Consider the following 27362-nt stretch of genomic DNA (forward strand, 5'->3'; position numbering starts at 1 on the left):
GAAATGCAGAATCATGTTCTTGGCCTCGGGGCCTGGGGTTGACACAGGGAACAAGCCCAGCACCTGGGCAGAGAGGACAGAGAAGTGCCTCTCTGTGCAAGTATTGCCAGACTGAACTGGCCGAGGACTGAGCTCTGGGGTGACTGCAAGGTGGCTTTCTGGAAAGGAAACAGAAAATGATTCACCGAAAGCCATGACACAGTGCGGGAGAGTGCCAAGTGTCCGGCCAGGGAAAGTGGAAACAGGAGAGATCAAAGAGGGTTTCGCAGCCGGTGGAGGGATCCCAGGGACGGGAGCGCACTTCCACCCCGCAGGCTGACCTCACCGGGCTTTCCGAAGCCACAGGCCCCCAGTGCCACGACCGAATCGCAAAAGACCTGCGACAGAACAGAAAACCCAAACCCCTCCAGTCAGAGAGGCGATCTGAAAGTAGAACAGTGATCACCAGTTTTGGGGTGGGGTGGGGGGTACCTGGAGAGGGTCAGCAGGTTCCAAAACCTAAGTTAGGCTGGAGGAGGAAGATCCACCGCCCTGCAGCACAGTCAGGAGACCACAGGTCACAGTGACCTGGCATCTATTTTATGATGATCTAGAAGAGAGAAGCTCCAAGCCTGCGAACACAAGGAAATGTCGAGGAGGTGGGATGGAAAAGCCTGATGGGACTGCTGGGCTGTGAGCTGCACCTCATTAAGATGCCGAACGAAACTGGAATCCCAGCTGAGCTACTCAGGAGGCTAAAGCAGGAGGATCCAAGTTGAAGGCCAGGCTGGGCAACTCAGTGAGAACCTGTTCCAAAATTTTAAAAAAGTGCCAGTGGTAGGCGGATAATCCCAGTGGTTCAGGAGGCTGAGGCAGGAGGATCGCAGGTTGAAAGCCACCTCAGCAATTTAACAAGCCCCTAAGCAACTCAGTGAGACCCTGTCTCTAAATAAAAAGTAAAAAGGGCTGGGATGTGGCTCAATGGTTAAGCAACCCTGGGTTCAATCCTCAGTATGAAAAATGAATAAATAAGATTTAAAAAAGATAGCTCATGGTAGAGCACCCCTGGGCTCAATCCCCAGTAACACACACACACGTGCACGATGTAAAATTAGTACATGTTAATAAATAAAGCCAAGAAACAAAGGAGACGTGGGAAGAAGCAAACCATCCACCGCAGGTTCAGAGGAAGGAGTGGACGGCACCAAGGCAGGATGAGAAGAGGAGCAGCCAGCCGACGAAACAGCACGGAGCTTCGGGATGCACCTTCCGCTCGGCTGGTCCTGCTCCCCTGCTCGTCCAGCTTGCTCTTGCTGAACAAAGGGGAAAACCGAGGTGGACAGGCAGCCAAAGACCTGTCTCATTCCCCAGGCTTTGGTCCTCCACCTTCTCTGCCGCCCCAGGCCCGAGGGCGACGGCTACATCAGGACTGTGACCCACAGCAGGCAGATCCTTGCCAGGAGGTGGGAGGCACGCCAACGCGGTAAAGAAAAGAAGCAGGAGGACTGCACTGTTTTAAAGTCCCCACTAATTGTGACCCTGGTGCCTTCTCAAGCCCCTTGAAAACCACTTTCCCTTGGGTTGGGGGTGTAGAGCTCAGTGGCAGAGCCTGAGCTTACTATGCCCAGGGTCTGGGTTTGATCCCCAGCACTGCAAAGAAACAAGCACTATTTCGGCTGACTAGTAGAGGTTTTGTTTGTTTGTCTGTTTGTTGCTTAGGGCCTTAGGTACTGAGGATTGAACCCAGGTGCGCTTAACCTCTGCACCACATCCCCAGCCCTTTTTATTTTATTTTTTTTTATCTTGAGACAAAGTCTTGCTAAGTTGCTGAGGCTGGCCTCAGACTTGCGATCCTCTTGCCTTAGCCTCCCGAGTTGCTGGGATTATAGGCGTGCACCACTGCTCCTGGCACTGGTGAACCCTTGGTCTTAGCTGCACTGGACACTGAAAATAGCTCAGGGGGCAAGCAGCCACCCTTCCCCACCCCCAATTATCCGCTGACTAACAACTCCAGTGGGACTCAATTTAAAAGAAGTCAAGAATACAGATGGTCACCCATTTGAGATAGCTTAAAGAAACATAAAAGCTGTTTTGCTTGGTTTGCTGTCTAAAATGACAATTTAAATTTAAATTTGCTTTGTTTCAATGTGACATCTAAAAAAAAAGAGAAAGCCACGTACCTGAAGGATGCAATTATAGACGTGACCTCATCATCCGGGTAAAACTGCGTGATGGCATGATGCTCTCCAAGCTCCTTCCCGTCTTTCCACCAAGTGATGGCAGCGTCCTGGTAGATGTTAGGTACATTGATGGAGCAATTGAACTTGACATCTTTATGTTCAGAAAGGATTATGTGTCCAACCGTGTGATTAAAGGCCAGGGGTGGCAGCTTTGATGCAGCGGAGGTCGCCTGGGGGACAGCTGTATTCCCCGGATGTGACCCTCCAGTCTGGGTTGGCGGAAACATCTGGGCAGGCTGGACCCTGCTGTGGTGGGTGGAGGCGAGTGGCACGTGGTCAGCTGGCAGGTTCCCAGGCAAAGGTCCTGGGGACAGCTCGGTTTCTTTCCGCACCTCAGCAATGGCTGAAAAACACAGCACCTAAGTGTTAGCCTTGAAAATATGGGGAGGATCCTCCACTTCCCAGATCGGAAGAGGGAGAGGCAGAACATCCTCAGTGCCTTCAGCGAAGGGGCACAGAACTTGCTCCACACACACATCCACGTGAGCTCCCGTTCCCAAGTCATCCACTTGTTCACAAGCCCCCTTCTGAAGACGGATCATGGAGTAAGACTGCCGGGCTCGGGGTGGGGCTCCGTGGTGGAGCGCTGGCCTGGTTTGGACTGCACAAGGCCCTGGGTTCAGTCCCCAGCGGAGCAGCAGGGTGACAGGGAAAGGAAAGAAGGAAAAGGGAGGAAGAAAGAAAAAGACCCCCCACACCAAGAAAATCTTGCAGGGGATGCTGCTTGGTGGTAGAGAGCCAGCCTGGCATGCACAGGGCCCTGGGTTCAACCCCTAGTACCGCAAAGGAAAAAAAAGATCTTTTAAAAGTGGCTCATTCAAGCCCTTCCCACCCAGCTCAGCAGGAAGGAGGCAGCGAGGAGAGCCACGATCCCCTGTCCTGCTGTCCGCTCCGACTCAGACTGTGCTCTGAACTCTGCCAGTCATTTTGAAAAGACTGAGTGGTCCAACTTTGTACAAATTTGTACAATTTTTGTGTTACCAGAGTTGGAGCTTCCAGAAAATGCCTGCCTGCTGGAATGAGCCAGGAAATGTTTTTATTTCATCTGGCCCACAACTGTTTCTAAAAATATAGGCTCCCGTTAGCTGTACTTTTACGGTGTTTAAGGCATTTTGGGAGCGTGCATTCTATGCTGGTTGTTATTCGTTCAAATATGTCGCTGGCAAGTGGGTGGAGGAGACGTGGGCCCACAGGCCATGCCACGGGTTGGTGACATAGGGTACACAGAGGGTCCATCCCTGCCCGAGGGCTGTGCCTACGACTCACTCAGGACCTCACATCTGCTGGGTGCCCGAGTGTGCGTGCAGAGAGCAGCTGGTCTCAGCGCAGGGTCATGCCAGAGTTGGTGAATAAGAACAAGGGACCCCAGTTAAACTTGAGTTTCAGATAAATAACAAATAACTGCTAGTGTAAGTATCAGCCAAGTGCTTAGCAGGTCAAGGGAGGACAGGAACAAGAGATATGGAGGCAGAGAGGGGACTGGGGACTTCTCCCCCTGCATCCTCCCCACCCTGTCACTCTGGTGGCATGCATCCCTTGGCCTGGGCCATCACTGAGCCATGAGCCCTCTCAGTACAGCCTGTGGAACTGCTCCCTCCCTGCTGGGGTCCACTCCTGGGATGAATGCCAGTGTAAGAACCCAGGAAAACTGGGATTACAGTGGCACGCACCTGTGATCCCAGTGACTGGGGAGGCTGAGGCAGGAGGATCGCTTCTGTTACAGCCTCAGCAACTTGGCGAGGCCTTCAGCAACGCATTGAGACTCTGTCTCTAATTAAAATATAAAAAAGGGCTGGGGATGTGGCTCAGTGGTGAGGCATCCCTGGGTTTAATCCCTGGGAAGGAAGGGAGGGAGGGAGAGAGGGAGGAAGATCCCTTTCTTAGAAGGCATGAAGTGGAAGTGGGAGAAGCAAATAACCCTTTCTTTGGTTCGTTTCTGCTTAAGAGCACTATACCTAGCCGAGTAGGGTGGCGCACCTGTAATCCCAGCAACTCAGGAAGCTGAGGCAGGAGGATCATGAGTTCAAAGCCAGCCTCAGCAACTTAGCAAAGCCTAAACGCTGTTTCTAAATTCAAAAAAAAAAAAAAAGGCTGGGAACGTGGCTCGGTGGTAAATGCCCCTGGGTCACCTTCTGATTATAAAGTAACACAACTTGTTATAATGAATACCAACATGAACTGGAGAGTGTGCAGAACAAAATGGAGAGCTGTTCTGCAGTCCCAGCCCTGCAAAACAACCAACCTCTCTTTACAGACCGGGTGGGGTCTAACCCTCAGTTCTGGGGAAGTCCAGCCGCCACCTGCACTAGCTGCGAGGCGAGTGGGGGAGACCCGCCCTCGGGAGTCCCTGAAGTCCTGAGTGGCACCTCACCCCCAGGCGCCCCTGAAGGACGACATCTCTGCATTTCACTGGCCAGAATTTAGTTGAATGCTTCAACTGCCAATAATACTGGTGGAGCGCCCCAGGTCCCGATTTGCTGCGATAGCCCAATAGTTAACGTAGGCGCCAACCCAGGCGCAGAGCGGCAGAGGGTGGCAGGAGTTAAAAGAGGAAAGGGGACTTGGCTGGCAGGCGGACGGGAGGTGCAGTGGTTTCAAAGTGTCCCTCCAAAGTCCGTGTGTCAGGAACTGAGTCCTCAAACTCATCCCTCAATGGCATTTGGGGGTCCTCAGGAGGGGGTGAGGCTCGGATGAGCCGGGGGTGCCCGTCCCCAGGCATGGCACCAGTGAGAGAGGCGGGGCCGGCATCCTGCTGTCTCCCGGGTGAGGCCTCCAGCTGTCCAGCACCCCTGTGGCCGGGGGGCCACGGGCCTCCTTGGGGGTGTGCTTGCCGTCTACAGGAAGGCCCTGCACCCCCGCCCTCCCAGGTGAAAGAGCTGGGCCCTGGATGGCTGGACCCCCATTTCACTTGCACCAAGAGGTGGATGGCGTCCCTGGCAGCTTCCCTGTTACCCGGGTTAGTGTAAGAAGGCAGCTGTCCTATGAGCACAGTGAGACTTGAGGTCAACGTGAAGGACTCTGGATTGGTCAAGAGCAGCAGTGACCCCGCCAAAAGCAAAGGTCCCACCTTCAGTTACTTGACCTGGCTGACAGTCCCGAATTGTAAATTGCTAACTTGGCTCCAGACGATGCCCTCAGACCACTGTGGAGGAAAGGGACCCCTGTGTCAGCACATGCACAAGTGTGACAGGGCCCAGAATGGGGGCACCACGCTGGGGGGCAGAGGCAGGGCTGAGCAGGGGGAGGTGGTCGGGTCACGCATGCCCCAAGAGGTCCCAGCTGGTGTGCAGCCGGAGGCAAAGGCCCAGGCACGGTGAAGGGAGGAGGGTGAGGTGGCCTGTGAACATGGTGTTGGCTGGACGCCGTGGCACAGGCCTCTGATCCCAGTGACGCAGGAGGCTGAGGCAGGAGGATGGCAAGCTTGAGGCCAGCCTCAGCAACTTAGCAAGACCTGGTCTCAAAACACAATCAAAGGGGCTGGAGATGTAGCTCAGTGGCTGAGACCTACCCCGCCTGAGGTTCAAACCCCAGTACTGAAAACAGAGAAGGGCAGACTCTTCCTGTGGATCACAGCGGCCACGGGGCTGCCAGATAAAAACCAGGACACTTCTCTCCAGTGAAATTCCAAGTAAACAGTGATTATCTGGAGCCAGAGCACCAAGGGGTCATGGAAGACCTCTGAGGCCACAGGTCAGTCTCTGGGGCTTGGAGCAGGAAGAGGAGTGGGTCTCGGGGTACAGCGGGACCCTGGCACACCAGGTAAGTTATCCTGCCTCCCTGAGCCCTGGCTTGGAGGGTCTGAAGGGGCCTGGGCCTCCGAGCAAACACAAGGGGCTTCTCGGGTGGCACCCTGCTTCCGTATGGCCCTGACCCCCACATGTCAATTTTGGTTAAAAAAAAAAAAAAAAGCAGCTGCCTCTCCCCCAGACCCTGAGCATGTTCTTCCACAGTGGGAACCCCAGGAACCTCCCAAGCCACAAAGAAGCTTCCTAAAACCCCAGGCCCCTTCTATAGGGGTACACCCGGGAACCTGAACATTCCAGAATCTGTGACTTTTCACCAGCCTCTTCTGATGCTCCTGCCATGCTCTCAAACAGAAAGAACACTGGAATCTTCCAGGGGAAGGCTTTCAGCTTTCGATGCCTGGGTCCCAGCCAGGGTCCCAGCCAGAGCTTGAGTTTATCAGCTTGGGGAGCAGTTTGGGCACTGGGGTTGAAAAATTCTCCTGTGGTGATTCTACGGCACAGCCAGGTTCAGACCTCTGCTCTCGAGAAGGGACACAAGGTGCCAAAAACCCTCGGCTGGTCCTGGAGTCCTGGATTAGCCCGAGATCTCCGGCCAGAAGGCTCAGGTTTGACCGCGTGTCTTGGGAGGTGGGGATACGGCAGGGGTGAGGTGAGAACCAGACCCCGGAGTCGAGGGGCAAGGGTGGGCCCCAGCTCAACCACGCAGAAGCCAAATGAGCTTGGGTAAGCCACTTGTCCACCCAGGACTGAGTGTCCTCATGGTACAGGGAGACAGATGACACCTTCTCCCAGACACAAGAGCCGGGCACGAGGCAGCTAAAACAGTGCTCTCACCGAATTGAAGCCAAGACCGTGTGCAGGTGTCGACAAACACCCATGCTTGCTACAGGGCTGGGCTCGGCCCCAGGGCAAGGCTGCCAGCGTGGACGACACCGGGCTCAGTCTTCATCCCCAAGGAACGTGCAAATGTGCAAATGGGATCTGCAAACACTCCAAAGTAGGGTGAGCAGAGTAAGGCACGTGGAAAAGGATTCTAGACTCCAACGCGCCTGCCAAGAGAGCATGCCCAGACTGTACTGACAGGTTTCATACCCACGTCGGAACCATGAGACAGAAAACGCTCTTGTGAGAAATTAAACCGTTTCTTGCCGGGAGCAGTGACACACACCTGTGATCCCAGCGGCTGCGGAGGCCGAGGCAGGAGGATCTCGGTTCAAAACCCGCCTCAGCAACTTAGCGAGGCCCTAAGCAACTTAGCAAGACCCCGCCTCTAAATAAAATATAAAAAGGGCTGGGGATGTGGCTCAGTGGTTAGTACTCCTGCGTTCAATCCCCAGGACCCACAACAAAACAAAAGAAAAAACCCTTTTAAAAAATCAAACCATTTCTCTACTTGGTGATACATGAATAATTATAAATACGTTATAAACATTCTTAAGTACATACAAGTGTTCTGCAAGACTTACAAAAAACACACTGTGCACAGAGACGGTCTGGCCTGCACAGGCATGCAATGAGGGGAGCTATTATTTCCATAACGTGAAACATCTGATCCGTCTGGTTTCAGAGGTGCACTAGCCATGCCTGGACCAGCAGCACCAAACATATGGAACCCGTTAGGCTGACTTAGCCCTCAACCCCTGGCAGTGAAATGTGAGCACACGGTTGTGTTTACTTAACCGGGGTGCGGGGGGTGTCCCTTTGCTTTCCCCTTGGCAGCCGGCCAGGTGTCAGGAGAGGCGCGGTGGCAACTCTGTCTGGCCAGGGTCTGGGGGCAGAGGTCTGGGGCTGGTTCTCCTCAGGGTCCAGAGGCAGCCTGGAGACTCGTCCACACGTTTATCACCTCCATCCTGCTGCCCCCCAGGGTATCCTGCCCAGCGATGTCGGAATTCCTAGGACTAAAATGCCATTCTTTGTTTCAAGGAACATAATTATTTCCTTGTAAAATCTGACTATCTCTGGAAGACCAAGCCACCGAGTAAAAGTCTGCTCCAGTCTTTCCTAAGGGATGGGCAGTAAAGAAACCCCCTCAAGAATACATTAGGCGCACTGTTCTCCAGTTTTTCCCCCACAAAGTATAACTTGAAACGCTGGGCGACATATAAGATAAACATTGCTTCAAATCCAAGAGATGCAGAGACCAGAAAGTGGATATGGTGGCTGCCAAATCCTGGGGGGCTGTGAGTCAAGGGAGTCAAGTTTCAGTTTTACAAGATGAGGAGAGCTCTGGAACGCGAAGGTGGCGACAGGGGGACATCTCGAGTGTACTTAACACCCCTGGACTGTACCCTTAAACACGAGGAAGATGGTAAAGTTGACGTCAGGCGGACGTTACCACAATTAAAAAAAAAGACCAAAACCCACACATGGAAAAAACACGAAGGGTGGAGAGAAAAAAGTGCACCAGCGAGTGACCTCGGGGTCCAGGAACAACGGGCCTGGGTTTTCTTTTTGCCCCACATGCTCCAGCTTGGAGCCAGATGCCAGCAACCCGGAAATGCTATCCATCAAACAAGAGCAGAAGGGCAGCCTCTCAAAGGAACCGGGAAGGGGCAGCTAAGCCTGGCAAGTCAGCCACCAGAGCCCAGGGCCCCATCCCAGCCACACCAGCAGGAGTTACAAGTACAGAGCACCATAGCCACACTGCCACCAGGGTCAGCCCAGGCCTGGAGGTCACCCCGGGCCTGGAGGTCACCCCTGGCTGGAGTTAGTAAAGACCAGGTGGGGAGCCCCGGCTTCTGCCCCCGTCACCACAGGCAGGTGAAACCCCCTCCTCCACACCGGGTGGAATCTGGGCCTCCTGGAGAGTCCAGGTCGGCTTCCACTGTGAACGTGAGGGGAGGGCTCCCCTCCACGTCAGCAGAGCAGCCTGAAGCACGCCTACCCGCCTACCCAGGCAGCAGACCCTGACTCCAGCCGGAGCAGCCAGGGGACCAGGTGGAACAGGATTTAAGCAAGATCCACGGCTTCATGACATGATACCCAGGAGCCGAACTTCAACAACATTCTGATGGCAAACGAAAAGAATACCAGCTCCAAGATGACAGGATTAGCTGGAAAAGCTTTTCATGAATGAATGAATGAATGAATGAATTCAAGGGTACTGGGAATTGAATCCAGGGATGTTCTACCAATGAGCTACATCCCCAGGCCCCCTGACAATTTTATTTTATTATTATTATTATTATTTTTTGGTACCAGGGATTGAACTCAGGGACACTTGACCACTGAGCCACATCCCTGGCCTTATTTTATTTAGAGACAGGACCTCACTGAGTTGCTCCATCCTCCTGCCTCAGCCTCCCGAGCTGCTGGGATTACAGGCAGGCACCACCGCACCCGGCTCCCCCTGCCATTTTTATTTTGCAACAGAGTCTTGCTTTAAAATAGCCCAGGCTGGCCTCCAACTTGTAATCCTCCTGCGTCAGCCTCCTGGGTAACTGGGATTACCGGTGTGCACCACTAAGACCAACTAGAAAAAGCTTCTAATGATGCAATCATCAAAATATTTCCATGAGCAGTTATGAACGTGCTTGAAACACATGAGAAAAATAGAAAGCCTTAGAAACGAAATAGTAAGTCTCAGTAAATAAACAGAAGATATAGAAAAAGGACCAAATGGGAATTTTAGAACTGAAAAATACAAAAACAAAAATAAAAAACACAACACATGGCTTCACCAGCAAAGGAAGTGGGTACAGGAAAGAATCTGTGTGCTGGAAAATGGAACAAGAGAAAATTATCCAACAAAAAAGAGAAAAGAGACCAAAAAGGGCTAGGGATATAGCTCAGTTGGTCAGTTGGTAGAGTGCTTGCCTTGCAAGCACAAGGCCCTGGGTTCAATCCCCAGCACTGCAAAAAAAAAAAAAAAAGGTCTCTGGGACCTGTGGGACTATTACTAAAGATCTAATATTCATATCATTGCAGTCTGGAGGGAGAGAAGGAAGGGCAAGCTGAAAGAGTACACAAAGAAACAAATCTAGCAAGACACAAACCTAGATTCAAAAATCTGCATCAATCTCCAATAGAATAAGGCCCACCAAATCCACACCAAGATATATCAGAGTCAAACTTCTGAAAACTGAAGACGAAGCATGTTGAAAGTACCGAGGGAGAAATAACGCCTGGCTACAGGGGCGAAGCAATTGAAAGACCATGGATTTCTCATCAGAAAGCACAGAAGGACAGAAAAAGGAGTCTTGGTGGTTCTCAAGTGCTGAAAGGAAAGAAGGTCAACTCCAATTCTATTGGCAAAGCAAGGTGGGGTAAAGGTATTCTGAGATGAAGGAAACCAAACAGTAGATCTGCTGTAAATAGCTAAAGGAGGTTCTCCAGACACAAAAGGAACAGCAGAAGAAGAAAGGCTGAACTATCAGGAGGGAGGAAAACACAGGAAGCCAAAATACAAATAAATGCAACAGACTCCTCCTGAGTATTCTAGATTATATGTGATGGTTGAAGAAACAGTGTAACACAGATGCGGTTCTCTACCTTAAGAGGCAATACTGAAGACAATTACATCACAAACAGGGAAGGTAGAGAGATTTGAAAGGACAAAAGGATTCTATATTTCACTTCAGGTGGTAAAATATCAACACCTAATATACCAATGATTATATTAAATGTAAATGGCCTAAATTTACCTATTAAAAAGACAGGTTGACAGAGTGGATTTAAAAACATGCTGTCTGCTGTTTATAAGAAAATCACTCCATAAAATGGTAGGTTGAAATTAAAAAGATAGAAGATGTATCATGTAAACATTAATCAAGATAAAGAGGAATAGTTACATCAATATCATATAAAATAGATTTCAAAGCAAAGCAAATTATCAGAGGCAGAGTATGTAATCAAATGATGAAAGAGTTAATCCACAAAAAAGACATAATAATCTTCAATAATTATGAACCTAAGCAAAGAACTGCAAATTATGTGAAGCAAAAACTGATAACACTGAAAGAAGCAAATAAATCAACAACTGTAGTTATAGGTGGCACCACATTTCTCTCTCTCAACAATGACAGATCAAGTAGGTAGAAAATAATCAAGGACATAGAAGAACTCAACAACGTGGCTAAGGAAGATAATCTACATTTGTAGAACAATCCACCCAGCAAACAGACCATGCATTCCCTCCAGACAACAGGGGGACAAAACAAAGCAAGCAATATCTTGGACCACAAAGCAAATCTCAACAGATTGAAATCATGTACTTGGTGTTCCCTGGTCACAATGGACATAATCAGAAACCAGAGACAGAAGGTAACTAGAAACTGCCCAAATATTTTTGAACTAAATGTTTAAATAATCAATAGGTCAGAGAAGAAATCTCAGAGGAAATTCTAAAAAATACACTGAACCAAATGAAAATACAACATACAAAATTAGCAGGACACAGCTAAAGCAACGTGAAGGGGACTAAATAAAAACGACAGGAAAAAGGGAAAGTCCGCAGTCTCTGAGCTGGGGACAAAGAAATGCAAAACCACCAAACGAGCGGAAGGAAGGAAGTAATTAACCATCAGAAATGAAATGGAAAAGGGTAGCAATGAAATGAAGAGTTGATTGTTTTAAGTCATGACACTGACGAATCTATAGCGAGAAGACACAGATGACCAGAATCAGGAGGAAAGGGGGACATCGCCAGACTCTGCGGGCTGCAGAAGGGTAAGGGAGGACGGGGTTCCGCTCAGTGACACAGCGCTTGCTCAGCAGGTCCCAGGCCCGGGCTCCATCCCGGACGTCCCACAGGAAGGGGAAAAAAAAAGATGATAAGCAAACACGATGAGTAAACTCTACACACAAATCCAAAGACAGGGACATGGGCTAAGTCCTCCACAAACACAAACTGCCACGTAGCCAACAGGAAACAGGAGATCCGAAGAGCCCTGTAACTGTAAGTTACTACTAAGTTCTAGGGCTACTCCATGGGATAAGGACATGGAATTCATGAGTTTAAAAATTCCCTCCAGAATCCGATCTGCAAGCCCAGATGGATCCACTGGAGAATCATACCCAAGGCTTCCAGAAGACGCACCACCAGTTCCACATGAGCCCTTCCACACTCCACCCAGATCTGGGCTTCCCATGGTGTGGCTTTCCGTGAGTCAGTAGAAACCTATCCCCTCATGAGGCCCCGTCAGCCCCACGCGGCTCTGGTGTGCTGGCAGCCCGCCAGGGTTAGGTTATCACACGCACTTTCACTTTTTGCTTTCTTCCGAGGTGCTGGGGATTCGAACCCGGGCCCGTGCTCACGCGTATTATGAACCTAAGCAAAGAACTGCAAATTATGTGAAGCAAAAACTGATAACACTGAAAGAAGCAAATAAATCAACAACTGTAGTTATAGGTGGCACCACATTTCTCTCTCTCAACAATGACAGATCAAGTAGGTAGAAAATAATCAAGGACACAGAAGAACTCAACAACGTGGCTAAGGAAGATAATCTACATTTGTAGAACAATCCACCCAGCAACAGACCATGCGTTCCCTCCAGACAACAGGGGGACAAAACAAAGCAAGCAATATCTTGGACCACAAAGCATTTTCAACTTATCATGTTTCCAACTGAATGATGACTTTGTCACAACCTAGACGGAGAGTTGAAGAACCTCTGTATGGTTCACCTCTTCCACTGAGAAACAGGCCCAGGACCCAGCAGCCCCACCACACACACACACACACATACACACACACACACTCCGTCAGCCCTCTTGCCTACACAGCCATCTCCAATCCCGTGAAGGGAAAGCCTTGTCCCTGCTTCACAGGGGAGGACTCTGTGGCTCACAGGTGCTAGTGACCTGCCCTGGTCTGCGTGGCTAGGAAGGAGTGAAGGGGACTTCTCCTGCCACCCCCACTTCCCTGACATGCACACACAGGCCGCAGCTGCTCAGCCTCCTTGCAGCTGCACAGGAGGGGTCCATGGTGGAAGGACAGAGGCAAAGCCCCAGGGGGAAGGAGAGAGGTGAGGCCCCAGGGGGAAGGAGAGAGGCGAGGCCCCAGGGGAAGGACAGAGGCGAGGCCCAGGGGAAAAGGACAGAGGTGAGGCCCCGGGGGAAGGACAGAGGTGAGGCCCCAGGGGAGAAGGACAGAGGTGAGGCCCCAGGGGGAAGGACAGAGGTGAGGCCCTGGGGGGGAAGGACAGAGGTGAGGCCCAGGGGGAAGGACAGAGGTGAGGCCCAGGGGGAAGGACAGAGGTGAGGCCCCGGGGGAAAGGACAGAGGTGAGGCCCCAGGGGAGAAGGACAGAGGTGAGGCCCCGGGGGGAAGGACAGAGGTGAGGCCCCGGGGGAAGGACAGAGGTGAGGCCCCGGGGGAAGGACAGAGGTGAGGCCCCAGGGGAGAAGGACAGAGGTGAGGCCCCAGGGGAGAAGGACAGAGGTGAGGCCCCAGGGGAGAAGGACAGAGGTGAGGCCCAGGGGGAAGGACAGAGGTGAGGCCCCAGGGGAGAAGGACAGAGGTGAGGCCCCAGGGGAGAAGGACAGAGGTGAGGCCCAGGGGGAAGGACAGAGGTGAGGCCCCAGGGGAGAAGGACAGAGGTGAGGCCCCAGGGGGAAGGACAGAGGTGAGGCCCCAGGGGGAAGGACAGAGGTGAGGCCCAGGGGGAAGGACAGAGGTGAGGCCCAGGGGGAAGGACAGAGGTGAGGCCCCAGGGGAGAAGGACAGAGGTGAGGCCCCAGGGGGAAGGACAGAGGTGAGGCCCGGGGAGAAGGACAGAGGTGAGGCCCAGGGGAGAAGGACAGAGGTGAGGCCCCAGGGGAGAAGGACAGAGGTGAGGCCCCGGGGGGAAGGACAGAGGTGAGGCCCCGGGGAGAAGGACAGAGGTGAGGCCCCGGGGGAAGGACAGAGGTGAGGCCCCGGGGAGAAGGACAGAGGTGAGGCCCCGGGGGAAGGACAGAGGTGAGGCCCCGGGGGAAGGACAGAGGTGAGGCCCCGGGGGAAGGACAGAGGTGAGGCCCCGGGGGAAGGACAGAGGTGAGGCCCCAGGGGGAAGGACAGAGGTGAGGGCCCAAGGGAGAAGGACAGAGGTGAGGCCCCAGGGGAGAAGGACAGAGGTGAGGCCCCGGGGAAGGAGAGAGGCGAGGCCCAGGGGGAAGGACAGAGGTGAGGCCCAGGGGGAAGGACAGAGGTGAGGCCCTGGGGGAAGGACAGAGGTGAGGCCCCAGGGGGAAGGACAGAGGTGAGGCCCCAGGGGGAAGGACAGAGGTGAGGCCCCAGCGGGAAGGACAGAGGTGAGGCCCCGGCGGGAAGGACAGCTACACACCAGCTGTGACCTGCCCCAGAGCATCCCCAGGAGACATCTCAGCCCAGATGTTCCCAGCAACAACCTGTTGGCAACAGGAGGCGGAAGTCACACAACCTGCTCCTGGGCATCCCGGCCCTGAAGCCCTGCTCCGTCCACAGGGAGACCAGCAGGGAGGCGGGTCATCTTGATTCAGGTCGTGGTTTCGCCGCACACCTTTGTCAAGACTCATCTAACTGCACACTTAAAATCTGTGCATTTCACTACAACAAGTGAAACCTCTGGACAGGAAAGATTAAAGAAGAACGTTTCTGTCGATGCTGATGGTAATAAAAAATCAACGGGGAGCAAACTCAAGCTGGGACTAAGAAGAGACTGGATGAATAAAGTTACGTCACATCGTTGCCTATGAAGATAAATGACCCAGGGCTATGCTTTTCAAGCCTGATGAATCTGGTGAACTTAACATGGATCAAAAAAGCAAACGGAGGAAGAAAGCTCCCTTTTTACATAAAACTTTATAATGTGCATGTTGCAATCTGCTGCAAGCATCCTGCGCCGATACCCCTTTCCCTTTTTTGCTACAAATGGGACCCATCTGACCCACTAAATGTAAGCAGAGTCCACAGCATGGAGCATCACAGAGAGCTATCGCCTTCCTGATGAAAAGAACAGTCAGCGGGTAGGAGATGGTTTGTCCTTTGTCCTTCTGGCTTCCTTCTGCTTGGAAGGCAGATGAAATGCCTGGAGAGGCAGCAGTCATCTTGAGACAATGAATCCCAAAACCATCGCTAAGACAGCAGAGTAAAGAGCCAGTTCTTTGACTCCATGATGGAGCCACTCATGAGTCTCAACTGGGCCTCAGACTGCTTGTTATTTGAGAAAATACCCTCCTCTTGGGGAAGCTACCAAAGAGGGGCGTTCTGTTATAGGAAGCTACTGCATACCCTAAGTGACATGGTATAGAATGATACTAAGGACTGTTCTCAACACCCACATGGGTCAAAGGATAAAGAAATGCACAGGAATTTGCAGGCATGATGGCGCACGCCTGTAATCCCAGCAACTCAGGAGGCCGAGGCAGGAGGCTGGCAAGTTCAAAGCCAGCCTCGGCAACTCAGCGAGGCCCTGTCTCCGAAAACATAAAAAATAGAAATAAATAAATGAAAATAAAAAGGGCTGGGCATGTGCCTCAGGGGTAGGGCACTCCTGGGTTCAGTCCCTGGTACCACCCCTCCCTACGGAAAGAAAGGTACGGGAATTAGGACACCCGATGTGGCGTGGGCTGACGGGATGACGCTGCAGGGGGACAGTGGAGACGACAGCGATATTGCTAATGTCTGAGCGGTGGTTACACGTGGGAATTCTAGTACCTGTTGGACCCATTGGTGTATAAACAATATATATATATATTTTCAATTGGGCATTAACCCAGGGGCACTTAACCAGAGTCACATCCACAGACCTTTTTATTTTATTTTTTAAATTTTGAGACAAGGCCTCACTACATTGCTGAGGCTGGCTCTGAACTTGCCATCCTCCTGCCTCAGCCTCCAGGGTCGCTGGGATTATAGGCGGGCACCACTGTGCCCAACTACCACAAACATTTTATAACGAGATCTGAGTACAAAGAATAAAGAGTAGGTGAGAAAGAAAAAAATACGATGGCAAAAATAAGAATTAGGTCTTGGTATTTACTGGCCGGCCCAACTGCTTAGAACAGCAGTGCCCCACCTGGGTGGCTTAGGTGAGTAGCCACACGGTCCTCCCTCCTGTGGGTCCTGAACCCAGGAGGCCACCTGGCTGGAGGAGCCATCCACCCGGTTCCTTCTGGTTCAGGACCTGCACCCTCCCTGGGGAAGCAGAGCTGCATTAGTCCCACACTTGGAGGCCAGGCTTTGAAGCAGGCCCTCCCCTGCCTCCCCAGAAATCAGACATCAGGCAGGATGTGACACCCTCACAGACTTGAGTCCACAGGTTCTGGGTGGGGCTTAGGCTTCTGTGTTTTGGGTTTTTGTTTTGTTTGGTTTGGTTTGGTACTGAGCTATATCCTCAGCCCTTTTTATCTTCTATTTTGAAACAAAGTCTTGCTAAGTTGTCAAAGATCTTGTGGATTTGCTGAAGCTGGTCTTGAACTTTCAATTCTCCTGCCTCAGCCTCCCTAGTGGCTGGGATTCAGGTGTGCACCACTGTACCTGGCAGCTTCTGGGTTTTACAAAGGATTCCCAGGTGGGTCCAAAGCACCCCTCCTGTTGAGAACCCAACCCTAACCCTAGCCCCTAGCATAGCTGTCTCTGTGCTTATCCTCCCAGTCAAAGAACTTAGGAGGGACACATGCTACAATGTGTACCACAAAACATAGATTTTTAAATTTTCAAACATAAAATTACATCATAACATTGAATGCACGGACTTTTAAAAACGAGCTAGGCCTGGGGGTGCACACCTGTAATTCCAGCATCTCTGGAGGCTGAGGCAGGAGGATCACAAAATCAAAGCCAGCCTCAGCAACTGAGCAAGGCCCTGTCTCAAAATAAAACAAAAAGGGCTGGGGATGTGGCCCAGTGGTTAAGCATCCCTGAGTTCAATCCCTGGTACCAAAAAAAAAAAAAAAAAAAAAAAAAAAAAAAAAAAAAAAGACATCATTCTCCCTATACATAAAGATTCTGCTGCACCCCCTGGGGGACACGGCCCACCCCATCCAGGAAGACTTAGTCCTGCCTCCCAGAACCCCAGACTCCCAGCAGACTGGACAGGAAGGGGCCATAATTTGGGGATGTCCACTATTCTCAAAAAGACACCTCTGTATTTCTAGTCTATTCTACTGCTCCAGACAGAGCTGGTGGGGACACTTCCTTGTGGGCATGGGCAGCCCAGGTGGCAGGGAATGGTAGCTGCCAACAGAAAGAAGCCACTGGCATGACACATCTCTCAAGACACACTCTGCTCAGCCTCTGTCCCCATTTCTAGGCTGATGCCCAAGGTTGCTCACATCCAGAATCAGGGATGGGGCTCAGGCACGGTGTCAGAACCTCACCGTGAGAAAGTGTCTCCTCCTGTCCCCTTCAGGAGGAGTCATTGCCCAGATGGGACCCCAGAATCATGGATCTGCTCTCCCACTCGGAATTCTGGAAAGATGAGGCTCCACCCCAGGTGCAGGTCAGCCTCAAAATCGGGTAAGAGCTTCATCTTTCGTCTCCCGCATTGATTTTTTTTTTAAACTAATGCTACATCTAATGAGCTTCCTTTTTCCCCCCTTTGCTCCCAAACTTTCAAAGAACACCGCTTTCATCTCCACATCTCCAGATGACGTGCCAGAATTGTAAAAAAGGCTTGGAGGCCGGCCTCACTTCCTGCGTGGGGCAGCCTGCCACTCAGTACTGGGGGAAATACAGTCTTTGGATGCAAACAACGCTGGGGAGGCCATGAATATTCATCACCTCCCGGAGAGTTCTAGAAGCGGCCACACTCTCAGAAGGCAGCTTTCAGCAAGTTTGGGTCTCGACCTAATATTCTCTGGGAAGACAGCCTGTTCTTGCTTGTGGAAATGATTGTTTTCAAAACCATAATGAAGCCCATCTATTATTAGTAGCTTCAAGGAGAAGCCCCCAAGGCTTAAAATAGTTAAGTAACCCCTTCTCCAAAACAAACAAGGCTTTCCTTTGTGCAGCTAATGAGAGGCCAGACCACAGCGGAGGCAAGTCCTAAGATGTTTGCGGTCCCTGAAGGCTGAGGTAACCAGAGTCCCCAAGAAAAAGCAGTGGCACAGAACAGGGATCTGTCAGAGTGCATTTGCCTGGTTAAGTGCCAATCCGAGACCCAAGGGCTGAGGACGGGCCCCTCCTGGGCAGGGCCAGCGGGGCACTAACCCTGTGCCGACCAGATCTTGCCAGGACCTTGGCTCACGCGGCCAACGCAAGTGAAAACTATCTAGAAGATCCTGAGTGAGGACAAAAAGAAATGTACTGAGTGCCACCAAAATCCACGCAGGGGCTTACAGAATAAGATGGATTTTCTGCAAGCTTGAGTCTGCCCAGTGGCCTCAGCTCTGGGTGTAAAACTTCTCAGCATGACCTCGGTCCAAACATGGAGCCAATAGCTCTGTTCCCTTCCTCTGTCCCCTTGCCCCTCCCCCACGCTGCCAAAATCCACGTTACTATTAAGCAAAAGAAACTGATGGTAGACAAGATGACCAGGAAGGAGGAGTGACATCCTTCAGCGCTGAGCGCAGGCTTCTCAATGCAATGTTCAGGGTAAAGTCACCTTTTGTCCTTTATCACTTTAAAACACTGCAGCCTGAGAAGGAGACTGGCCAGCACAGCTCAGGGCTTCTCTCAGGCCATATTCACTGGATCTCAGGCCATATCCCACAGGCCCAGCCAGAGGGGAAACGGTGCGTGCCCAAGGAGACAGGGTTGCCGCCCGCTCCAGGTGCTCTTGGGGACAAGCTGCGGGCCCTCACCATGGTTAACAACCTCCCACACAGTACAAGAGCCTCGGTCCAGATGAGAAAACTAAAGCCTAGGAGGGAGAAAGGGCTGGGCTGCGCTGGGCTGGCGGGTACCTCGGGGCGCCTGCCCTCCCTCAGGGACCCACGTTCCTGAAGGAATTCTCCACACGCACTTGCAGCATGTGAGTTGGAGGCTGGTGACAAGGAAGTAGGATTGAGAGGAATAGGTCACCCCCAGGCAAGGGTCAGCGAGGGCCCCAGAGAGGAGGGGAGTCCCTGGGTGTCTCCAATACCCGGTCAGCTCCAGGCAGGAAGTTCTGGAAACGGGTGTACCTGGGGCTCCCCGCCAGCGCACGTCCTGCACCCCACCCTGCACCACACGCACACAGGCCAGAGCGGACTCTAAGAAACAGGGTCCTCTGCCCTCTGCTCATCTTCCCGCCAAGACACAGCTGGAAGTCTTCTGGGAAACCTAGTTGGAACTGGTGGAAAGAAAAGGAAGGCCCTGGAATGCCCAGGCTCAAAAGGCCCACAGAGAACAAAACCAAACAACCACACCCCCTCCAGAGTGGAGCTGCGTGGGAAAAGTTGGGCAGGAACTGAACCTCACTTGTATACCTTCCTGAGAGGCACGTGACGGGAAGCTATTCCTGCCATGTCAAGTCTAAGCTCAGAAGGGAAGGGGTGGGGGTGGGGAGAGTCCGTGGCACTGGAGAGCAGCCTGGTCCGGGGTGGGCTCTGCTGGCAGAATTGCCAGGAAACAATTCCTAAAGAGCTACAGCATCAGCAACACCCCTTCACCAAAGCACTGTGGACAGTGGAGGGTGGCCCCAGTGGTGACCTTATAGTTCAAGATTTAATTGAGGATACATTACAGTGAGAAAAGAACCCTTCAGCTGGGCATAGTGGCACACACCTATAATCCCTGTGGCTCTAGAGGCTGAGGCAGGAGGATTGCAAGTTAGAGGCCAGCCTCAGCAATTTAGGGAGGTCCTTGGCAACTCAGTGAGACCCTATCTCAAAACAAATAGCACAAAGGGCTGGGGATGGAGCTCTGTGTTTAAGTGCCCCTGGATTCAATCCTTGGTTTAAAAAAAAAAAAAAAAAAAAAAAAAAACACCTTCTGCTCAACACCTTTTGTGTACCAAAAGCATGACCACTAATTTGAATTTAGAAATGGAGAGGGAAGCTATGGCTAACATTTTTTGAGCACTTACTATGTACCCTTAGCTCAATTCATCCTTCTGGACAGCATGAAATAGATCCCACTGCACCAAAAATAAACTGGAGGTCCTAAGGGTCAGCTGGTTCCTCAGGGCCCACGGAGGCCAGCCCGGCCAATGTTTTTATTCCCGAGAAGCACATAAGCAGAAGCCTCTTTTTCGGTGTTTATAATAATTAAACTCCTCTGCAGAGACGCATACCAACCCAGAGCCATGTGCTGTGGATTAAGATTAAACTACTGATCTTGGGTCAGAATCAAAGCACTCAGGGCAAACTGCCCCTGGCCAAGGAGCGCTAAAACTCCTTTTCACTCTCTCTGTCTCTCTCTCTCTCTCTCTGTCTCTCTCTCTCTCTCTCTCTCTCTCACACACACACACACACACACACACACCAGTTTTTGACTTATTTTCCTAGGTGGAATAGTTAAAAGACAAATACCTTTGGGGCTTACGGAGTCTGAAAATCTACCCTTTCTTAATTTCCTAACTTCTCCAGTAATGACATCACTTTGACGCTTTGGGGGGCAGGGTAGGTAAAATAAAGATTTCTATGAATAACCTAAAAGCTCTAGGGCAAGAGATTCAGTGATTTTGTTTCTGGAAAAGTCAGCAGGAAGAGACCAGGAAGAAGCACATAACAAGACTCTCATCCCGCCCCGCCCCAGCCCCCCAAACTCACTGACTGCCTGGTGGCCCTGCACCACGCTGGCAGAGAAGGGTGTGTGCTCCTGCCCTTTGGAACTTACCTCGTAGTGGGGGGACAGTGGAGGAAAAGCCAGTCAAGAGAAGAGTAAATAGCAACAAATCAAGTACTGATTACTGTTACCAGCAAGTTAAATTTAGTTGGGGGTGGTAGGTAACTATGGCTGGGGAGAATGTTCTCAGGTGCACATCTGAGCTGAAATCCAAAGGACCGGAAGGAGCCAGCACGCTGAGCCCCTGGGGGGAGTTTCCAGCTGGAGCACAGCACTGCCAAGCTGCCCAAGTGCCACAGTGAAGGCAGGCACCCTCACAGGTGGCTGGTCAGCAGGGACAGGGGAAATGACTAGAAATGAGTCAAAGTCTTTGCAAACCTGGTAAGGAAAGGGAAGCTATTAAGGATGTTTAACAAGGGGGTAAAACAAGCAGATTCATTTTCAAAAATCCTATTCTGGCCATGACGTGCGCAGTGCTTAGGACAGATAGGTGGCCGAGGTCACCTCTCAGCTTCTCTACCTGGCAGCCTGTGCCCAGCTCACTGACATCCAGAGTCAACCTCTTTGTCACCAGCAAGCACTGACTGCTAGTTCCTACTACGGACAACACCACTCACTGGTCGTTCTCCAGGGACTATCTAGAAATTATTTCAAAAAATAAGATTTACAAGCATAATCATTATCAATTTAAAAAACAACTGCATTCCACTCTGCAATTTAAGAAAATGGGTCAGAGTAAATATTTAAAATTCAAGCACTCATGAACATAATGCCCTGCTGGGCTGGGGATGTAGCTCAGTGCTTCGTAGAGCACCTGCCTAACATGAGCCCACCCGGGGTTCCCTCCCCAGCACTGGAAAGAAAAGGAAGGTAGGAAGGAAGGGAGGGAGGGAGGAAAGAGAGAGAGAAAGAAAGAGAGGGAGAGAGAGAAATAATGAAAGAAAGAAAGAAAGAATGAAAGAAAGAAAGAAAGAAAGAAAGAAAGAAAGAAAGAAAGAAAGAAAGAAAGAGAAAGAAAGAAAAGGTCTGCTTACTTCCAAAAAGCATTTGAGGCCACTGCCATGAAGCCCCTCAGCAACACCATAACCTGAAGTTGTCACTGGGAAAATGTTTACAGATACATTGGAATACCTGCTACAGTATCAACTTGGGAGAGAAAAGTTGCCAGTTCCTTAAACAATTGTCAAAGCCCAATCTGCTCTAAGGTTCTGAGCAGCTCTGTCCTGGGCCAGGTCCTCATAACACCTCCACTTGTATCCACTGTCTCCTTTCTTCTCCTCTGTCCTCTCCAGGGCCCTCCCCTAGAGCCACCCTGTGTGTGGCTTTGCTGCTCACTGGCGCCCCCACCAGAGAGTAAGCAGAAAGGAAGTGGTGGAAGGAGTGGAAATGCCCGGGGTTGGGCGGTTTTAAGTTCTGCATTGGGCAGGTTGTCGTGGGGTGGTGTTTATGTCTGTGTTTAGGGGTGGGGGGGACAGTTTCTGGGTTAAAGTGATGCTTAAATTTTAATTATTTATCTATTCCTGTGCAATGTACACTCTGCACACATTCACACCCTGTTTTTCTCCTGTTGGGACAGCAAACCACTCAGGCCCCACATATGCAATAGGAAAACCTTAAAACTAGACAGTCTAATTTCCACCTCTAATCCCTTCGTAGGGCACTCTTCCCTTGGTTCTACCAGTCCGCGCAAGTCCCATCCTGGAGCTGGGGTATAGCTCGGTGGTGGAGAAGTTGCCAAGCATACTGGAGGCCCTGAGTTCCATCCCCAGCACCTCAAAAAAGAATAAATAAACAAATAAATAAATCCCAACCCTTATGCTTTTCACAAGGTAAGCTGGATCACTCAGAAATCTCACAGGTAAACTTCAAGATAAAAAAAAAAAATCAAAAGAGAAGACAAATTCGAAAACCTTTTTGTTCTTCCTGCCGGGTGGATTTTAAAAGACCTATGATTACCTGCCTAAAACTGATTGCAGGTCACAAAAAAATCTTCATTACAGCTTTTTAAAAATTTAGGAAAGAGTAACATCCAGGGGCTGGGGTTGTGACTCAGTGGTAGAGTGCTTGCATAGCAAGTGTGAGGCACTGGGTTCGATTCTCAGCATCACATAAAACTAAGTGAATAAAATAAAGGTCCACCAACATCTAAAAAATATATATTTTAAAAAGAATAACATCCAATTTTTAAAATATCTAACACAAAAACTACTGTTTCTATTACAATTCCCATAATGTCTACCACATTCACCACCTCCAGGACTGTTTATGACCAGTCCTGGCTGGCCTCAAAATAGGCCAGATTTGCAGCAGATTATGAGCAAATGGATGTGGCAGAAATGCTGAGGAATTTTTGAGGATTTGGTGGGGGGAGGCGGTGGAGAACAGAAGTGCTTCAGTTCTTTGCTTGGTTTTGGCTCTTGATGTTTGTTTCAAATTGCTATGTTGCCTTGTATTAGGAAAAGCTTATGTAATTGAACGTGCATAAGGAGAATGTGTTAAGAATTTTTCATTTAATCTGGGCCCAGAGGCACATGCCTGTAACCCTGCTGGTTTAGGAGGCTGAGGCAGGAGGATTGCAGGTTCAAAGCCAGCCCCTAAACAACTGTCTTTAAAAAAAAAAAAAAAAAAAAAAAAAATATATATATATATATATATATACATACACACACACACACACACACATATATATATATATATATATATATATGGCTGGGGATGAGGCTCAGTGATTAAGCACCCCTAGGTTCAATCCCTGGTATTAAAAAAAAAAGAAAAGAAATTTTAATTTAAGCAACTGAGCCTTGAAAGGAAAAAACTAAGTTGCTTGATTGTAAATGGAAACTTTACAGGTATTATTTTTTTAAATTCATATTTATTGTAAACAAATGGGATGCATCTTGTTTCTCTGTACATGAAGTAGAGGCATACCGTTTTTGTAATCATACATTTATCTAGGGTAATAGTTTTTGATTCATTCTGTTATTTTTTTCTTCCCCCCACCCCTCCCACCCTCTTATCCCTCTATAGAGTCCCTCCTTCCTCCATTCTTGCCCCCCTCCCATCCCCCATTATGTGTCATCATTCGCTTATCAGCGAGATCATTCGTCCCTTAGTTTTTTGAGATTGGCCCAGGTATTCTTAAAAAGCATCTTTGAGAATAGTAGGTGAATGTTAGTCAACCATCTTCAAAATTAAGAGACAAAAATCTCAAACGGAATGGAAATAAAACTTTCTGGGGAAGGGAAATCCCCAGGATGTGTTAGCTCAGTTCTCCTCCACCCCTCCCCATTTCTTTTTCTTTCGGGTAAAGCCTGGTAAATTTCTCCCAGCTTCCTGGGAAGAGCATCAGAGATCGTACTTGAAATCTGTCAGTCACGTACCCTCCAAAGCAGCGGTCGGCGCAGAATGGAACCTGCCTTGCCTGGGCCCACTTACCGATGCAGTGCCTTTCTGAAGAGCCCGAGACCCTGGGCAGAATCGAGATGACCCGAGACGCAGCCCAAGCACAGTGGATTCCGCTCTGCGGTAACGGGGTGAAAAGCATGCCCCCTCCAGGCCGCCACAAGCGCAGGGCCGCCCTGCAAAGGCGGGCCAGCACTGCACCTAAGGGCCCAGTGCAAGCCGCCCCAACTCCGTCTTCGCCCGCCCGACGCCCAGGCTCGGCGGATCGCGACCTCCGGGTGCGACGACTCCAACCCTTACAGCCAGCTCGCTCGCAGGGCGCGGGTCCCCGGGAGACCCGGTCCGTAGCTTCCACAAGGCCCGCCAGACTCTTCTGGCCCAACTACGCAACGCAGTCTAGGGGAAAGTTCTTGGCTGGGTCCAGACCAGACCTGCGCCCCACGCCAAAAATGTGCGGAGTCGAGGCTCGCCCAGCCGAACTCGATTCCCTCCTCCGCGCAGAAGGGGCGCGTGCACCGCCCCCCTAGGACCCCACGCCGGTTCCACTAGGACCAGCACTCGCGACGGAGCCTGAAAGCCCTCGGGGACACCCCGATGGCTCGCCAGAGGGACTGCGGTCGGCGAGGAGGTGGCTTTGCCCGCTCCCCGTGGGCTGCGGGATGCTGGCAAACTTGCCCCGCAGCCCGAGCGCCGCGTCGACGCACTGCCGACCCGCGCGCCCGCCTGGCCCCGGCGCCGAGCTCTCACCTCCACTCCAGAGCGCGGGGAGGAAGAGCCCCAGCAGCGGCCGCAGCAGCGGGGCCAGCCCCATCCTGGGGCCGAGGGTCTGGAAGTTCTCTCTGGACCGATGGACGGATGGACTCCCCGAACTTTCTTCGCCAGCCAGGGCGCCAGCGCAGCGCCCCAGTCCCGGCGGCCCGGGCAGCAGGCGCCGAGTGGCGGATTGGAGCCGCAGACCCGAGGCGCCGAGGGCTGGAAGGGGCGGCCCCGAGCAGGTTGGGGTGGAGAGGGGGCGGGCAGGGGAACGCGCTGCCGGGGAAAGCAGGGCGCGAGCGGCAGACCGGGCGGAGAGGGGCGGGCCCGGGGCCGAACCCCCAGAAGGGGCGGTGCCGGTGGGGGCGGATCTCGGCTTAGTCCAGGCAGGTCGCCGAGCTCGGGGGAGGGGCGGAAGGGAAGGAAAGGGAGGGGGCTGGAGTAGGGGCGGCCGCCCGAGGCGGGGCGCCGGCGGAGGCGGAGAGGAAGAGGAGGGGGCTGGAAGGAGCCCGGAGAGTTGAGGGAAATAAAAGGCAAGGCGGGCGGGAGGCGGGCAGGAGAGGGGCGCTGGGTGGCTGCAGGCCCGGCTTCCCACGTGCGCGACCGGAGGGAGCCGAGGGGACGAGTGGAGGCGCCTGAGGCAGCCCCATCAGGAGGGTCCAGACGCTCCGCAATCCAGGCTTTGCAGACCCGGGAAACCCCAGCAGCCGCCCCCAAAGCGGCGGCCACGGTGGCAGCGCTCCCTGCTGAGCCTGGCGTACATTCCGGCCCCCGCCGAGCGGCTCCTGGGTGCCCCCTCGAGTGAGCGGGTGGCCTCGGTGTCCGGGAGCTCGCGGCCTCCAAAGGAGGCGTCGGGGAAGAGCCCTTCGCAGCGCCGCAGGAACGAGTCTAAAGAAGTGACGCTCGTGGAGGAACTGAGAGTCCCTGAAAAAGTGCAGCGGCCGTCGTCGCGGCGAAGGGCGAAGGTCCGCGAGCGCTGCAGCAGGGAAAGTGGTGACGGAGATGGGAACCTCTTTGCTCACAGTGACCGTGCCTCACATTACGTAATACTTTCTTAAAACAAACACACGTAGAGTGTATGCGTTTGCGATCCTTTGGCAGGCAGGTCGGGTCACCCTTAAAACTCCCCAATACTCTGCAGTTCCTGCTTTCTCTCGGCACGAAAGTCCGGTGAGTGGCCCACGGGCCCTGCACCACCTGGTCCACTTTCCTCTCTGGCTTCGTGTTACTCCACGTCCATCGATGCTGGCCTCTCTCCGAGCAGTTCTTCACCTCCTGGCCACAGGCCGCTTCCTGTAGAGCTGGAAGTAAGGACACAGGCAGCACAGATGGGTTCAGATCTTTGCACAGGGGGCAAAGCCAGTGCGCTGTCCGCTCGCGGGGTCCCTAGTCATTGGGATGACACCCGACCGCGGGGCCAGACCCCAGGAGGTGCCGGTGTCTCTGCATAGCTCTAGAGCCATGCAGTTTTACAGACTTCTCAGGAGCTTGCCACTGGTCCTTGGCTGAGGGGGAGACCGAGGGAAGGTGTGCAAGGTCCTGCACCGAAGCTGGGAGGAGGGGAAATGCCTTGCAGTGCAGCCAGCCGGGTCACACTGTGGCCAGACCTGGCCTCCATAGCCTTCGAGGGGACCACCAACATCCCCCTGCACTCCAGCTGAGTTCTTCTGTAATTTCCTTGCCTCGTGTACACCAGGCACTCCTTCAGCTAAAGACATTTTTTTAAATTTTTTTTTTTATTTTTTATTTTTTAGAGATGGTGTCTCCTGTGTTACCCAGGTTGGCCTTGAACTCTGGGCTCCAGAGATCTTGCTGCCTGAGCCTGCCAAGTTGCTGGGACTACATGTGTATACACCAGACTCAAATCTTACTTTCTTAATGAGGCCTGCTTTGTACAATGCTATTCTGTCGTTATGTGATGTGCCACCCCAAACATAGTAGGAGTAAAGCTCAGTCACTTTGTGAGATTCATGGATTCTGTGAGTCAAAGATGTGGACAGAGCACAGAGATGTGCTCTCTGGATTCTTAGGCTCAAGTGGCTGGTACCTAGAATTATCTAGGGGTCATCAAACTAGAGTCTGTAGCCTGTTCTTGCAGGTCAGTATGTCAGTGTTTTTGGAATACAGTTGGTTTTGTTTTTTTTGGTACCGGGGATTGAACTTAGGGGCACTTAACCCCTGAGCCGCATCCGCTGCCCTTTTTTATATTTTATTTTGAAACAGGGTCTCCCTGAGTTGTTTAGGGCCTCACTAAGTTGCTGAGGCTGGCTTTGAATTTGCCGTCCTCCTGCCTCAACCTCCCCAGCGACTGGGATTACAGGTGTGCACCATGGTGACCAGCAGGACCCCAGTCATCCCTGTGCATGTCACCTATGTCTGCTGTGCTGCAGTAGCAGAGCCAAGCAGGCGTGAGCTTACACAGCTCACAGAGCTTTGTGGTGTGGCCTTTTCACAGACGGCCAACTGCTGAGCTAAGGTTAGTCCATGTGCATAGTGCCCACTGCACCGGATGATGGGAGGTCTAAATAAGGCCAGGGTGGCAGCTGCGGCCCCCAGAGCAAGCATCCAGTGAGCAAGGTGGAAGCTGCATGACCTCATGCCACAGAGCTCCATGTCACCACACTCTTAG

At 51.9% G+C, this 27362-nt stretch overlaps 1 protein-coding gene across 1 annotated transcript in view; it reads right to left on the minus strand.

Annotated features, from left to right (window-relative positions):
• Positions 1-24995, minus strand: part of Mertk (MER proto-oncogene, tyrosine kinase) — a 108734-nt gene extending 83739 nt beyond the window's left edge. The window contains exons 1-2 of the mRNA XM_047523035.1: positions 24728-24995; positions 2160-2562 (exon numbers count right to left, since the gene is read on the minus strand). Coding sequence (XP_047378991.1) covers positions 2160-2562; positions 24728-24791 — 467 coding nt within the window. The 5' untranslated portion in view covers positions 24792-24995. The remainder of the gene's footprint in view (positions 1-2159; positions 2563-24727) is intronic.
• Positions 24996-27362: the final 2367 nt, after the last annotated feature.

The sequence above is a fragment of the Sciurus carolinensis genome, chromosome 13 (assembly GCF_902686445.1).
Source record: "Sciurus carolinensis chromosome 13, mSciCar1.2, whole genome shotgun sequence".
Lineage (NCBI taxonomy): Eukaryota > Metazoa > Chordata > Mammalia > Rodentia > Sciuridae > Sciurus > Sciurus carolinensis.